Source organism: Physella acuta, unplaced genomic scaffold, assembly GCF_028476545.2.
Source record: "Physella acuta isolate Inbredline_101_S28 unplaced genomic scaffold, ASM2847654v3 ptg000067l, whole genome shotgun sequence".
In the NCBI taxonomy this organism is placed as follows: domain Eukaryota; kingdom Metazoa; phylum Mollusca; class Gastropoda; family Physidae; genus Physella; species Physella acuta.
Genome location: NW_026731587.1, coordinates 163,011 through 178,874, shown reverse-complemented (window position 1 = coordinate 178,874; position 15,864 = coordinate 163,011). Strand labels below are relative to the sequence as shown.

Genomic DNA, 15,864 nt, shown 5'->3' with positions numbered 1-15,864 from the left:
GGGGGGGGGGGGGGGCAGAGTGTCGTTTAGCTCAATGACACGGTGACAAAAGTACCAGGTGAAGGTGGGCCAGTGAAACCAAACACGCCACGGTGTCAAGTGTAAACACCAACTACGTCACGCTTCCAATCATGCGTGAAAAATGGTTTGAACGTTTTTTCACCTCAGCTGTGTGTCTTCAAGTCGGAGGTTTGTTGCTTGAAGTGCTCTGGGTGCCTCATATTGTCCAGGTCTTCTCGCAAACTTGAAAGGTAACATGAGACCGTCATGTCGGTGGGGGGGTGGGGGGGGGGGGGGGGGGGGTGGAGGGAGGTGGAGGGAGTTTAGTTTGTGTAGACTCACATTTTATTGATCTAACCGAGCACTTTTTAATGTATTGAATAAACGGCTTGTAAACACTGCATCGCACTAAATCAAACTTTCATGAATTAAACAACCATATTGGCGTGCCTGACTTTAACATTTTGATCTAGCGGCTAACATTGTGTCATCTGTCATCAGCATGTCAACAATCATTAAACAGCCTGTCAACAATCATTAAACAGCCTCTCAACAATCATTAAACTGCCTGTCAACAATCATTAAACAGCCTCTCAACAATCATTAAACAGCCTCTCAACAATCATTAAACAGCCTCTCGACAATCATTAAACAGCCTCTCAACAATCATTAAACAGCCTCTCAACAATCATTAAACAGCCTCTCAACAATCATTAAACATCCAGTCAACAATCATTAAACAGCCTCTCAACAATCATTGAACAGCCAGTCAACAATCATTAAACAGCCTCTCAACAATCATTAAACAGCCTGTCAACAATCATTAAACAGTCTCTCAACAATCATTAAACAGCGTGTCAACAATCATTAATCAGCCTGTCAACAATCATTAAACAGCCTCTCAACAATCATTAAACAGCCTCTCAACAATCATTAAACAGCCTCTCAACAATAATTAAACAGCCTCTCAACAATCATTAAACAGCATGTCAACAATCATTAAACAGTCTGTCAACAATCATTAAACAGCCTCTCAACAATCATTAAACAGTCTCTCAACAATCATTAAACAGCCTCTCAACAATCATTAAACAGCGTGTTTGCAATCACTAAACCTAGCCACTAGCTTCAACTTTTCCAGCTATAGCGGCTTTTATCATGAGCTCATTTTTACAAGTTTTTTTTAACTTTCTTCCTCTGTTTTTATCTCCCTGTCCGAAAGTGGAACTAATTTTACTTTTGGTTTTTCAAAAGCCTATAACTTGCGTACTGTTTCAGATAGATAAACGAAATTTCACATATAAGTAAAAGATCTAAAGTTCTGCCTTCTGTCAAATTTTGAGTAATTTCCGTTTAGCGGAAGTAGTAATTTGCGTAATTTCCGATTTGTCAAAAAATAAACAGGGAGTGATCTCCCCTAAACTTTCTCGAATATTCTAATATAACACTACGTGGGATGGCGACTCGGAATATAGACATGATTTTTGTTTACTTAAACTTTTAAAAATAGAATAAAATCTAGTAGAAAAAAGAACTGCGCACCAAGCGAACGGCAAAACAAAATGTGCATAATAGTGCGCAATATTATTAGTACTTTATAAATTTACATGCGTTTTTTTTTAGAAATCGGAAATAGCGTAAATTAGTACTTCCGGTCAACGGAAATTATTCAAAATTTGAGAGAAGGTAGAGAATTAGATCTTTTACTTAAATGTGAAATTTCATTTATCAATCTGAAATAGTACTCAAGTTATAAGCTTTTGAAAAATTCAAAGTAGAAAAATTACCACTTCCGGTTACCGGAAATCGCTAAAAAGTTGATACGGATCTACGATTTTGATAAAATACTTATATATGAAATTTCATCAACATAGCTGTAACGGTACTCAAGTTATCGTGTTTACACACACACAGTCACACACACAAACAGACACACACACAGACATACGGACAAGATTGCAAAATTATGTTTTTCCGTATCAGTGAGGTATAAAACGTCGAGATTTGTAAAAAAATCTCGATTTTTTTTTTTTGCGCGATTACAAGACTTTCTCTATACTTCGTATATACGAGAAAGTAAAAAACGCAAATTAATTTTTAAGTATTAGTATTCCGCACTATTATACACTTATTGTTTGGCTTTCCTTGGTGCGCAATTCTTTTTTGTACGAGATTCTATCTATTTTAAAAGTTTTAAGCAATTAAAAATGGATTAAAAATCATGTCTGTATCCCGAGTTACCATTCCCCATAGTGTTATATAAGAATAGTCGAGAAAGTTTTGCAGAGGCGTAGCGACCCTTCCCGGCACCCGGGGACAAACTTTCGATTTGCACCCCCCCCCCTCGAACTTTTGATTTCCACACCCCCTCCCTCGAACTTTTCATCTGCATCACCCCCCCCCCCCCATCAGCCTTTCAATTTGTAGTTCCAACCCAATTTGGCGCCCCCATAAGGTCGGCGGCCGGGGATATGTGTAGTCGTCCCCCCCCCCCCCCATCAGCCTTTCAATTTGTAGTTCCAACCCATTTTGGCGCCCCCATAAGGTCGGCGGCCACTGAAGTTAAGGGAGGTTAATTTTATAGTATATTTTTTAAAATTTATTTAAATGTTTTATGCATTTTTTTTTAAATAAATGGATCGTCTTTTTCTTACCCTAAACCTTACCAAATCACCACCTCAACACCATTTTCAACAAACACCACCATATTACCATCTGCAGAGACCGCCTCAACACAAGCTTCAATTACAACCCTAATACTATATAAAAAGCCATTTGTATGTAGCCTTTAAATTCTACAAACAACCAACTATCTGCGGAAGTTATAAATAGTTGAATGCAATCATTTCTCGCTCTAGGTTTCATTGATCACATGACCTCAGATCACGTGATCGCCTATTCTGGTTCCGTGCCAGATAAAGGTGGATCGCCTTTGGTTTGTGTGTGCCTTACAGATATACACACACGGAGTTTTCGTGTTCTCCTCAATTGTATCAACGACTATCACGACAAAAAAAACACTTAGACCTAGATCTTAGTCTAATAACTATTCAAAACTCGAAATGTTGGTATGAAAGGGAGGTGGCGGGTATAATGCTTGCTGTACATTTAATGTTTGACTATCTTTGTCATTTACCATACGACTTAACTCCATTCACCAAACATACGTAGACGCAGAGGCGTCGCGAGGCTGGGGTGACACCGTGGCGAAAACTTGCATAATATATAGAAGAAAAATGTTTTTTTTTTTTCATTTCAATTATGGGTTCATTAGAGTTAATCCACCTGTATAAATAGTTGACTATAGATAAACTTTACTATTAACTGTGCACTCTTAAAAACTATCACACAGAGATAGGGGGGGGGGAGTTACACCAACTGCAAAATTTACAGAGGAAAGATGGTTTTGTTGAGTATTTGAAATAACTGATAAGTCAATCAACGACCGTGGAGGGGGTGACACCAAAATCTAATAATTTACGATGATTTTTCCATTTGAATTAATAGTTGGATTAATATAATGTGCTTACAAATTACAACCAATAGGCTAAATGGGAGTGGGGTGACACCAATTGCAACTATATTTAAGGCATATGTAGACATATATATATATATATATTTATATACCTATATATACATACACATACATGTGGTGCCGCACCGGGTGACACCCGACATAGCGACACCACTACGTTGACGTCAGTAACCCACTTAGTGTCATGTGTTCATGGAAGGGCCGCTGTTCTCAAATGGAATAAACGTTTCCAAAAGAATACAATAATTCACCAATCTATGGTATGTTCTGATGGTCAGGCTCAGCTAGAGAGATATTTATAGTCACCGAGAATGCATCCAGACAGTGGGGATAGTCTTAATCAGGGGATTGTGGCGCAGGGGATTTGGTCTAAGACTTGACATGGGGGGGGGGGGGGGGGCTAAGACTTAACATGTTGTAGAGGCTAAGACTTGGCAGGGGGGTTGGGGGCTAAGACTTGACATGTTGTAGAGGCTAAGGCTTTGCAAGGGGGGGGGGGGGGGGGGGCTAAGATTTGCAGAGGCGTAGCGACCCTTCCCGGCATCCGGGGAAAAACTTTCGATTTGTACCCCCCCCCCCCCTCAAGCTTTCAATTTAATTTTTCCAACCCATTTTGGCGCCCCCTAAAGTCGGCGCCCGGGGACAAATGCCCCCCCCCCGTCGTCGTCGTCGTTTCCCCCCCCCCCCTCGCTACGCCTCTTGTAACAACAGTAATATTGTTGATAGGATGATACTGTCGTTATTGTGGGTTCGTTCATCCAAGAATACGATCAACAGTGCTTTGTAACTTCAAACTTTATTTACATAGATCCACAAGAAATAATAATATTCCACAGTAGAAAAATAACTATTACATTATAGTCTAGAACAAACTGACGTGGTGACATCTTACTACACAATCACAGGCAAGCACCCTTGTTCATCTTGCGCTCCACTTTTTATACACCACTTTCTCTCCCCTTACGTCAATGAGCGATCTCACAAGAGCATGGAAAAATACATGACGAGTCGCTCAGACTCCGTTGGCCAGGTACTCTACATTCAAGCAACTTCATGTAAAACACAATATAATAAACACGAGCCGACCCGCGGCATATCATACGCCGCTATTTAGTTGTTTTTTTTTTTACTTTTCAGTTATTCATAATTTGTGAATTCGACACTACCAACGCTGCCACTGAAAATATTTCTTTAAAACACTATAAGTAGCTCGTTAAGGACGTTAACCCCCCCCCCCTCCGTTAAAGTAAACTCCACTTAGTTACCCCCCCCCCCCCCACCCCACGTTTAAAATCGTTTCAAACTAAATTATCTGCCCCTAATAGTCGTCACTAAACCCGGCTCTGTAAAAATTTAGAGTGAACCACAGCTCACCAAATGGGATGGTAGGGAGCGCGTTTACAGCTTGTTTTCTAGCGTCTCCTAGAAGAGAATTATATATAAAGATCAGTAGCGTACGCAGGGGGGAGCAGGGGGAGCGGCCGCTCCCCCTCTGGCTATTTTCAGCAAAGTGGCGCCTTTTTGGAAAGTTTTTAAACTCAAAGTTTTAAACAATGATATTTGTTAAAAAAATATTTTTGGTCGGCACATCTTTGTAAATCACAAGATTTCTTTTCATGCAGCAATTAAGCATTATTGTACTATTCTAGTAGTGTCTACGTTTACAACACATATTAACAGCTGCTTCAGTTTGCCATGCTAAAAATAACCAATACGATGCATTGCAATGTTTAAAAAAACCTCTACGGGTAGTACCACTTGGCAAGAGGGGTGTTAAGTTTAAGGCAACTGTATAATGTATTTGCTTACGAATAATTGAATTAGAAAAGGTTATACATAAAACTTCACACTTAATTACTTTATATATAAAGTTTGAATCGTGTGATTAATTTTAAAAAAATTACAATACAGAAACAAATACAACAGATGTTGCACCTCTATTTAAATTTATTTATGAGCAAACTGCGTAGTGGTGGGGAAATTTTGACAAGGTCAACAACTTCATCACGATGAAGTAGTAGTATTCTTACAGTTTGGGCTATAGTGATTACGATTACAAATTATATGAAACAGTTTCAACCCCACCTCACCACCACAATTGTGTAGAGTGACATTAATGTCACACCTAGGTATACACTGGGTTGGATAATTGACCTAAAGTGACCGGACAGTGGTGAATGAAGTTGAACCCCCCCCCCCAACCCACCCCGAACTGATCTGTTAAGTACTTGTAGAAAAACGCGTAATGATGTAACAAAGTACCATACCGCCAGAAAATTAGCTTTTTAAACGTAAAACTCTGTGAATATTGTTTTTGCAATTACCAGTAAAAAGGTGTGTGATCAATACAGTGATCCAACCCATACCTATCACGATGTTAAAAAATGATCTTTAAAGAACACAAAGAAGCAGTAGTTAATTAAAAATATATGATCTGAACTAAAAGACCTATATTTAGTTATATGTAGGCTTTTATTCCGAATGTGGTTCAATAATATAGAAAAGCGAGCTTTTATACCAACTCTGATTTTAAAAACTTTCATTATGCTGTATTACTTTAGCATTTATGATGACGATATATTAAATTTTGATTATAGACAAAACATTTTGTAAGCACAAATAGTGTTAAACAATTTCATAATATTCTAAAGTAATTATTTATTTGTTTTGACATTTATAATCAAATTTGTGGATATATAAATATTTATATTAATAGTGTGATTATTTCCCCTATTTCACTTGTCTTAAATAATTTCCCAGGAATTATTATGTAAGAATTTTTTTTTTTACAAGAACTACAAAACAGATTTGTGTTACGTTCATTGTTTTTTGGTTGTAGTGTGTGTATATTTTTTATTGATACAATTTTTTTTTTGTCGGCCTACATTGTGTTTTATCTTATTTCTTCAGAGTGCTACTTATTTTACATCATAGCGAAGTAATGACATACATCTAGTAATTATATATATATATATATGTAATACACGTATATAGAACGTGTTAAAAATTCGGCGCCTTTTTTTGCTCTTTTCGCTCCCCCTACAACGAAAACCTGGATACGCCTCTGATAAAGATACCCAATAATACAGTCTGTAACACCTCTGAAGACTTGACATGTTGTAGAGACTAAGACTTGACATGTTGTAGTGGCTAAGACTTGATATGTGGGGGATAAGAATTGACATATTGTTTATTATATAAACTTTAATTAAATAACAAAAATCCTAAAACAATTTTTTCATTTAAAATGATTTTAAATAAGAACGGCAATTGTATAAAGCTTGTCATATAATGCCACATTACAACTTTTATAAAGCTGGTCACATAATTCCACATTACAAGTTTTATAAAGCTGGTCACATAATTCCACATTACAAGTTTTATAAAGCTGGTCACATTACAAAGTTTTATAAAGCTGGTCACATTAAAAGTTTTATAAAGCTGGTCACATTAAAAGTTTTATAAAGCTGGTCACATAATGCCACATTAAAACATTTATAAAGCTGGTCACATAATGCCACATTACAACTTTTATAAAGCTTGTCATTTAATGTCACTTTACAAATTTTATAAGAGCTGGTCACATTACAACTTTTATAAAGCTGGTCATATAATGCCACATTACAAGTTTTATAAAGCTGGTCACATTAAAAGTTTTATAAAGCTGGTCACATTAAAAGTTTTATAAAGCTGGTCACATAATGCCACATTACAACTTTTATAAAGCTGGTCATATAATGCCACATTAAAAGTTTTATAAAGCTGGTCATATAATGCCACATTACAACTTTTATAAAGCTGGTCATTTAATGCCACATTACAACTTTTATAAAGCTGGTCATATAATGCCACATTACAACTTTTATAAAGCTGATCATATAATGTCACATTACAACTTTTATAAAGCTGGTCACATTAAAAGTTTTATAAAGCTGGGCACTTAATGCCACATTACAACTTTTATAAAGCTGATCATATAATGTCACATTACAACTTTTATAAAGCTGGTCACATTAAAAGTTTTATAAAGCTGGTCACATAATGTCACATTACAACTTTTATAAAGCTGGTCACATTAAAAGTTTTATAAAGCTGGTCACATAATGCCACATTACAACTTTTATAAAGCTGGTCATATAATGCCACATTACAACTTTTATAAAGCTGGTCACTTGATGCCACATTACAACTTTTATAAAGCTGGTCATATAATGCCACATTAAAAGTTTTATAAAGCTGGTCATATAATGCCACATTACAACTTTTATAAAGCTGGTCACATAATGCCACATTACAACTTTTATAAAGCTGGTCATATAATGCCACATTACAACTTTTATAAAGCTGATCATATAATGCCACATTACAACTTTTATAAAGCTGGTCACATTAAAAGTTTTATAAAGCTGGTCACTTAATGCCACATTACAACTTTTATAAAGCTGATCATATAATGTCACATTACAACTTTTATAAAGCTGGTCACATTAAAAGTTTTATAAAGCTGGTCACATAATGCCACATTACAACTTTTATAAAGCTGGTCATATAATGCCACATTACAACTTTTATAAAGCTGGTCACTTAATGCCACATTACAACTTTTATAAAGCTGGTCATATAATGCCACATTACAACTTTTATAAAGCTGGTCATATAATGCCACATTACAACTTTTATAAAGCTGGTCATATAATGCCACATTACAACTTTTATAAAGCTGGTCACATAATGCCACATTACAACTTTTATAAAGCTGATCATATAATGTCACATTACAAGTTTTATAAAGCTGGTAACATTAAAAGTTTTATAAAGCTGGTCATATAATTCCACATTGCAAGTTTTATAAAGCTTGTCACATTAAAAGTTTTATAAAGCTGGTCATATAATGCCACATTACAACTTTTATAAAGCTGGTCATATAATGCCACATTACAATTTTTATAAAGCTGGTCACATTAAAAGTTTTATAAAGCTGGTCACATAATGCCACATTAAAACTTTTATAAAGCTGGTCACATAATGTCACATTACAAGTTTTGTAAAGCTGGTAACATTAAAAGTTTTATAAAGCTGTTCACATAGTTATTTATAACTGATTATGGTTGAAGTAGATGAATGCCATTACAAAATTGCTCATAAAGTTTGTGAACATGTCTGGATTACATACTGATGATGAATAAATCTATTCCAAGAAAATTGGTAACATTCTATTTTAAGAGAGGTCAAAGTTTACACAAATGATCATTGGAAGTTTTGTATGGAAGAAATAGTCAAGACAATGTTTGGGTTAGATTGTCCAGACAATGTTTGGGTTAGATTGTCCATACAATGTTTGGGTTAGATTGTCCAGACAATGTTTGGGTTAGATTGTCCAGACAATGTTTGGCTTAGATTGTCCAGACAATGTTTGGGTTAGATTGTCCAGACAATGTTTGGGTTAGATTGTCCAGACAATGTTTGGGTTAGATTGTCCAGAAAATGTTTGGCTTAGATTGTCAAGACAAATTTGAATGTGTTATTGCTGCATCAGATCTTTCATTTTTTGAAGTAAATTTTTTCAGCAGTGGCCTTTTACGTCGGGCAATCTGTGGATGAGGTGTTGCCTCCCTTTGACAACCTATATTCAATGGTTTCAGATAAAAACTTCAATTAATCTTAAGATATTTTCAACAAATGCCCACTGACCTTTCTTCAAACTTACCTAAAACAATACTAATTTATACCCTACAGAAGTTCTAACACACATCTGTCATACAGCTGTTTTAAACACACATCTGCCTTGTCGTTCTAAAAAAATGTTTTGGGTGGAGCAAGGTAAAGCTGTGGGTTATTGTCCTGGTGGGAGGGGTGGGGTACATCTGCCAAACTTACATTGTGTAATCTCTTCCACATCAGCAAAGTCCAAGTCCCAAAAATGTTCTGGAGTTTTTGGCCGAGGGTATCTCTCCCTGTGTCTTGAACTACTGTGCATCTTTAGTAGAGAGGATACAGATCCAAAGCTTTGAAAGTACTGTTCAATAGATATTATATAGACATGGTCCAAAAAAACAGGCTAGGTCATATTTAAGTTAACAAACTGATCTAGGCAGGTAGAGAAGTTAACAAACTGATCGAGTCAGGTAGAGAAGTTAACAAACTGATCTAGTCAGATAGAAAAGTTAACAAACTGATCTAGTCAGGTAGAAAAGTTAACAAACTGATCTAGTCAGGTAGAGAAGTTAACAAACTGATCTAGTCAGGTAGAAAAGTTAACAAACTGATCTAGTCAGGTAGAGAAGTTAACAAACTGATCTAGTCAGGTAGAGAAGTTAACAAACTGATCTAGGCAGGTAGAGAAGTTAACAAACTGATCTAGGCAGGTAGAGAAGTTAACAAACTGATCTAGGCAGGTAGAGAAGTTAACAAACTGATCTAGTCAGGTAGAGAAGTTAACAAACTGATCTAGTCAGGTAGAGAAGTTAAAAACTGATCTAGTCAGGTAGAAAAGTTAACAAACTGATCTAGGCAGGTAGAGAAGTTAACAAACTGATTTAGCCAGGTAGAGAAGTTAACAAACTGATCTAGGCAGGTAGAGAAGTTAACAAACTGATCTAGTCAGGTAGAAAAGTTAACAAACTGATCTCGTCAGGTAGAAAAGTTAACAAACAGATCTAATCCGATAGAAAAGTTAACAAACTGATCTAGTCAGATAGAGAAGTTAACAAACTGATCTAGTCAGGTAAAGAAGTTAACAAACTGATCTAATCCGATAGAAAAGTTAACAAACTGATCTAATCCGATAGAAAAGTTAACAGATACCTTTTCACACATGCCACAAGAGGCTCCTGGTAATTTTTCTCTCTCAGCTTTCTTTCTTACAACTTTCACATGCGGCGTTTCCACATATTGGGTCCCAGAACGTGATGGGGTCCCAGAACCTGATGGGGTCCCTGAAACTGATGGGGTCTCACACTGTAATGGGATATCACTGCCAGATGGTATCTCGTACATTGATGTTGCCCTGTAACCAATCAAGTTTAGCCAACATCAAATTATTAGCCAATGAGGGTTAGGGTTATCCACCAACAACTAGATTGAGATAAAAAGGTCTGGTTAACATACCATTATGGACATGATACCCACCTCCTGCGCCCCCCCCCCCCCCAACTTTTTCGAATTAGATTACTTAAAAGCCCCATTAAATATTTTAAAAATCATCTACAATGTAGTTGTTAAAATAAAGATGGTTATAGAAAACTGAATGTTTAGTTTTTGTCAGACTTTTGCTAAAAATTAAATGTATTTGATGTTTTTAGTATTTTCAGTAACTTCAAGTTTTTTAAAAAAAAGGCTTACAACAACGTGGCTGTTTCTATTTTGTCACTAAATTTTCACTGATAAAATGAAAACATCTCTGTTGAAATAGTCTTGAAAAGTCTATGTAATCATACTGATTTTTAAATAAAATCTTTAAAAAAAAGTATGGCAAGCTATAAAATTCTAGTTACAGTTTAAAAACTTAAAACTGTTTTGGAAATATCGATTACATTAATTTTCATATTTTTGTATTGAATATAACTTGTTGAAAAGTCAATTAGAATTATTTTATCAATTAATTCAAATATTTTAAAAAACCGCCCTCAACCTCTTCTTGAAGTCAACTGGAATGGCCAGGGAGAGTAAAACAATGAAAGTCAGAACAATTGTTTTCAATGATAAAATACACAATAGTGGTCTATGATTTATAGCCTAGAATTGTATTTATATTAAATAATATAACATCCCCTATCACCACAACACTCTGACTCTACTAATCCAAAAAAAAAAGTTTTTGTTAAATTACTATTATATTACTAGTAATTATTTATTTGAATATTTCTAGCCTTAATAAAACCAGAATTGGTTTTGTACTTATGACACAAATATTAAAATTTGGTTGAAAAATATGCAACATAAATTTGGAACCATTTGGAATCAGCTTTTCAAGCCTACTGTACATGGCATAACTAGTATTTTAAAAAGTATAACTTTATTATAAAATTGAAGACAAAACATTATTTTCTCTACATTTGCAACTTGAATATTCTTGATTCTTAAAATATTATTTGAAAATTTTTATAAAGCTTTTTTTTTAAATTTATGATCGCTAGAAGACAAAAACAGGATTTTTATTTATGTATACAATAACTAGCTGCGTACCCATGCTCCACAACAGTAAATCTTTTTTAAATGTACTAACTTGGGAACAAAAAAAACTAAACACAACACAAACACAAAAGAAAACACAAACATAACACAACCACAAAAGAAAACACAAACACAATGCAAACACAAATGAAAACACAAATGCAACACACAAACACAAAAGAAAAAACAAACGCGAATAAAAACACAAACGAAAACAAATGCAACACACAAACACAAAAGAAAAAACAAACGCAAATAAAAACACAAATGAAAACACAAAACACAATGCAAACACAAACTCAAATAAACCGGTAGTGATCTCCCCTAAACTTTCTCGAATATTCGAATGTAACACTACGGGGAATGGCAACTCGAGACATAGACAATATTTTTAATCCATTTTTAATTACTTAAACTTTTTTATAATAGAATAGAATAAAAAAAAATTTCACAGTAAGTGAATGCCAAATAAAATGTGCGTAATAGTGCAATATATTATTAGTACTTTATAAATTCACATGCGTTTTTTTGAGAAATCGGAAAAAGCGTAAATTACTACTTCCGGTCGAGAATTAGAACTTTTACTTACATGTGAAATTTCATTTATCTAACTGAAAAAGTAATCAAGTTATAGGCTTTTGAGAAATTCAAAGTAGAAAAAGTTCCACTTACGGTTATCGGAAATTGCTCAAAAGTTGATACGGATCTACGATTTTGATATAATACACACACACACACAGACACACATACACACACAGACATACGGACAAGATGGCAAAACTATGTTTTTCTGACTCAGGGAGCCCTAAACATCGAGATTTGCACGATTACAAGACTTTCTCTATACTTCATATATACGAGAAAGTAAAAAACACAAACGAAAAAACAAACACAACACTCATAACATAAACACAACTTAAATGCAAACGTAAACGCATGGTGCTCACAGTTTAGCCCGTGACGCCAAATTGCACTCTGTCCAAGCGCCGACGGACCCGCCTGATTCAGTGAATGACTATAAAAACCCAAGCTTGTCCGCAAACGGAAAGTTAGATTAATAATTAGTAAACAGTAAGTTCAGTGTATAAAATAAATAAAAGGCAGTATTTAAAATATCTGTGTTTTACCTACCATATTGCACTTTATCTTCTCATGCATTTTTTTTCAGTACTTTAAATTTTAAAAATTTACAATAGAATTTCATGACTAAATTCCATTGCGCACCTAATGAACGTGATGCCGCATCTATAACAGTGCGGAATAGTTGATTAAAAATTATAATTAGTAAACAGGACATTTAGTGAATAAAATAAATAAAAGATATCCTTTTATCAATCCATGCTAATTATAATATTCCAACAATAATGTCCTCTTACAATAATGTCCTCTGCAGATTTGAATTCACATTTTTCTAATTATAGTATTGCATCACTTATTCCTTCTAGGAGGTCAGTAGATTTTAGAATCACATTTTTTTAAATTAGCGTGCGTTGAATTTATTTTTAAATTACCTCCCTTGGAAAATTACAAAACAGTATAATTAATTCGTTTTTTCGACCCTATCTATATATATAATTCTCTTCTGGGAGCCGTTAAAAAACAAGCTGCAAGCGCCTTCTTGCAGTCCCCTCTCTTTCTCTCTATCACTATCACTACCACCCCCACCCCACCCCCACATTGTCTGGTGAGTTGTGGTCACGCTAAATGTTTACAAATCGTAGAGCCGTAGAGCCGGGTTTCTATTAGGGGCAGATAATTTAGTTCGATTTTAAACTTACAGGAGGTAACTAAGAAATAACTAAAAGGAGGCTGCTTTCACGGGGGGGGGGGTGTAGGGTCGGGGTTAGGGGAAAGGGGGGGGGGGGGTTAGTGTTTTAAAGCAAATATTTTCAGTGGCAGCATTGGTACTGTCGAATTCACAAACTATGAATTACTGAAAAGTAGAAAATAAAACAACTAAATAGCTGCGTATGATACGCTGCGGGTCGGCTCGTTATAATTAAAATGTATCCACTTTTTCTAGGAATCTAAACGAAAATTATATTTGACATTGATTCTTTTAATATGTTTTAGCAATTTGCGTGTATTTAATATTTTCTTTACGTTATGCAAAAGAGTAAAAACAGTGGCAACCATAAAATAAATTTCAGTCGTTATATAAACAATCCCTACTCTATTACTTATGATAAGACAATGCGAAGCACTGAAAGGCACTGCATGGTGCGATGTTTACTTTTATGGTGCGATGTTTACTTTTATGGTTCCAAAATCTATAGCGATGACACAAGGAAGGAAGGAAGGAAGGAAGGACTGACAAACTACCACCAGCATTATATTATAGATGATGGGGGAATTTCTATCAACTCATATAGATCTATGTCCATTCTGACTGGTAGCTATTTTTCTCAATTCTGATTGGAAGTTATTGTCCTTGATTCTGACTGATAGTTATTTTCCTCAATTTTGATTACTAGCTATTTTTCTGACATGGTTGCATGTGAATTCACACTCTCCCATTCCCTTCTCAAAAGATCTTTTCCAGATCATTCTCAAGATTGACCATCCACTGTAGTTTCCTTCCCAGCACTTGTATAGCATGTTCTATTCTGCAAATCTTAGGGTGAGCCCTATACATTTTAACTCTCTTTTCATTTTAGATATTGTTATAGGTTAAAAGTTTTGGTTCACACTAGGCTTAAATTTTTGTGTTAGTTTAAAGGTTTTGGCTAATGCTAGCACTAAACTAATGATCCACTAACTTGTTTGACACAAAAGATGGTTGATCCACATCGCTATCTTCAGAGAGACTGTCCTCAGTGGACACACAAACAACTTCAATGGCACTCTCTGAGCTGGTCAGCTCATCATCGCTGTCTTCAATATAAATAAGGTCAAGGTCATCTTCATTCTTGCAACATCTTAATGCTAGACAAACACAAGAAAAAAAAATTTTCAACAAAATTAGGATCACATTGAAAATGTATTAAAGGCTACATTTAATTTGTGATTTAAACATTGCTCATATCTCAAACTTAAAGCAATTTTCTCCATTGAAATTAATTAAAATGCCAAGGATCCGTTCCATCCCCTAAAATGCCACCCCAGTTGTTTTTACAAGCTTTTATTTCATTGTCCTGCTTTTTTCTGTTGTCATGGATCAAAACTGGCAATGGAAATTTCAAACACTTCTAACAGACCAATTTCTTTTAAACTTGGCATGTGGGTCAAGACCTAATGACAATGCAATTTGATATAAAATTTGTCTTTTATGTAAGAAGCACTAAATATATAACAAAAAAATAATATTTAAATAACTAAAAATAAAAGCCTATCTATAAAATCTCATGATGTGGCACTTTTCCGACGAGGTACCACTGTACTTATGAAAATAATCATTGCTTAACTAAAACAAAAACCCTAAACAATCGTTGTTAAACTAAAAAAAAAATCAACTTCACATGATGTTATTTATATTTACAATTTCAGTAAGTAGGCTATATCTCGAGGTAGAAGTATATTTAATGCCAAAACCATTTTTTCAAAACTTAGTTTATAATTACCATTCTTTACTAAACTGTAATCTAATGAAGCTCCATCTAGTGGTGGTGGAGGCTGTGGTAAAAATAAATCAAAGAATGAAACAAACTGACCATGACCAGGGTTTGATACTCAATGATTCAAATCAAACACAAACATTTCAAATATTAAATATGTAAATAAAAGAGTGAAGCATTAAAAAAAATTTCACTCATGAGATTTTTTGATAAAACTTTTCCTCAAATGTACGATTAATATTTCCTTCAACTGCTGTAAGCTCACTAGTTCCTGTTTACATAGGTTTTATTTTTCAAAATTAAAATGCATTCAGTTTTACAACATATTTATAGTAATTAAACAAAACTTAAAATAACAGTAGAAATTTTCTGATTGGTTTAAAAATAATATCACCTGGGCTAGATTGTCTTTGACTCTAACTTTAAGAAGTTGCATATCATTGTCCCCAACAATAAGATGGCTGGGCTGTTGCATATCATTGTCCCCAACATTAAAATGGCTGGGCTGTTGCATATCATTGTCCCCAACATTAAAATGGCTGGGCTGTTGCATATCATTGTCCCCAACATTAAAATGGTTAGGCTGTTGCATATCATTGTCCC

General features: G+C 34.8%; 1 protein-coding gene across 2 annotated transcripts; it reads right to left on the bottom strand.

Moving 5' to 3' along the window:
• Nucleotides 1-8,988: 8,988 nt before the first annotated feature.
• LOC131951725 (DNA endonuclease RBBP8) lies at nucleotides 8,989-15,845 on the bottom strand. 2 transcript variants are annotated; one of them, XM_059314092.1, is made up of 6 exons: nucleotides 15,656-15,845; nucleotides 15,268-15,319; nucleotides 14,467-14,632; nucleotides 10,340-10,541; nucleotides 9,413-9,551; nucleotides 8,989-9,158 (listed from the first exon to the last, which is right to left on the bottom strand). In XM_059314092.1, the coding sequence occupies exons 1-6, from the start codon at nucleotides 15,812-15,814 to the stop codon at nucleotides 9,037-9,039; spliced, it is 840 nt and encodes a 279-aa protein (XP_059170075.1). In that variant the 5' UTR covers nucleotides 15,815-15,845; the 3' UTR covers nucleotides 8,989-9,036. The 2 variants fall into 2 exon arrangements, with proteins under 2 accessions (XP_059170075.1, XP_059170086.1); XM_059314103.1 differs by having other exon boundaries at nucleotides 9,413-9,512.
• Between the last annotated feature and the right edge of the window lie 19 nt (nucleotides 15,846-15,864).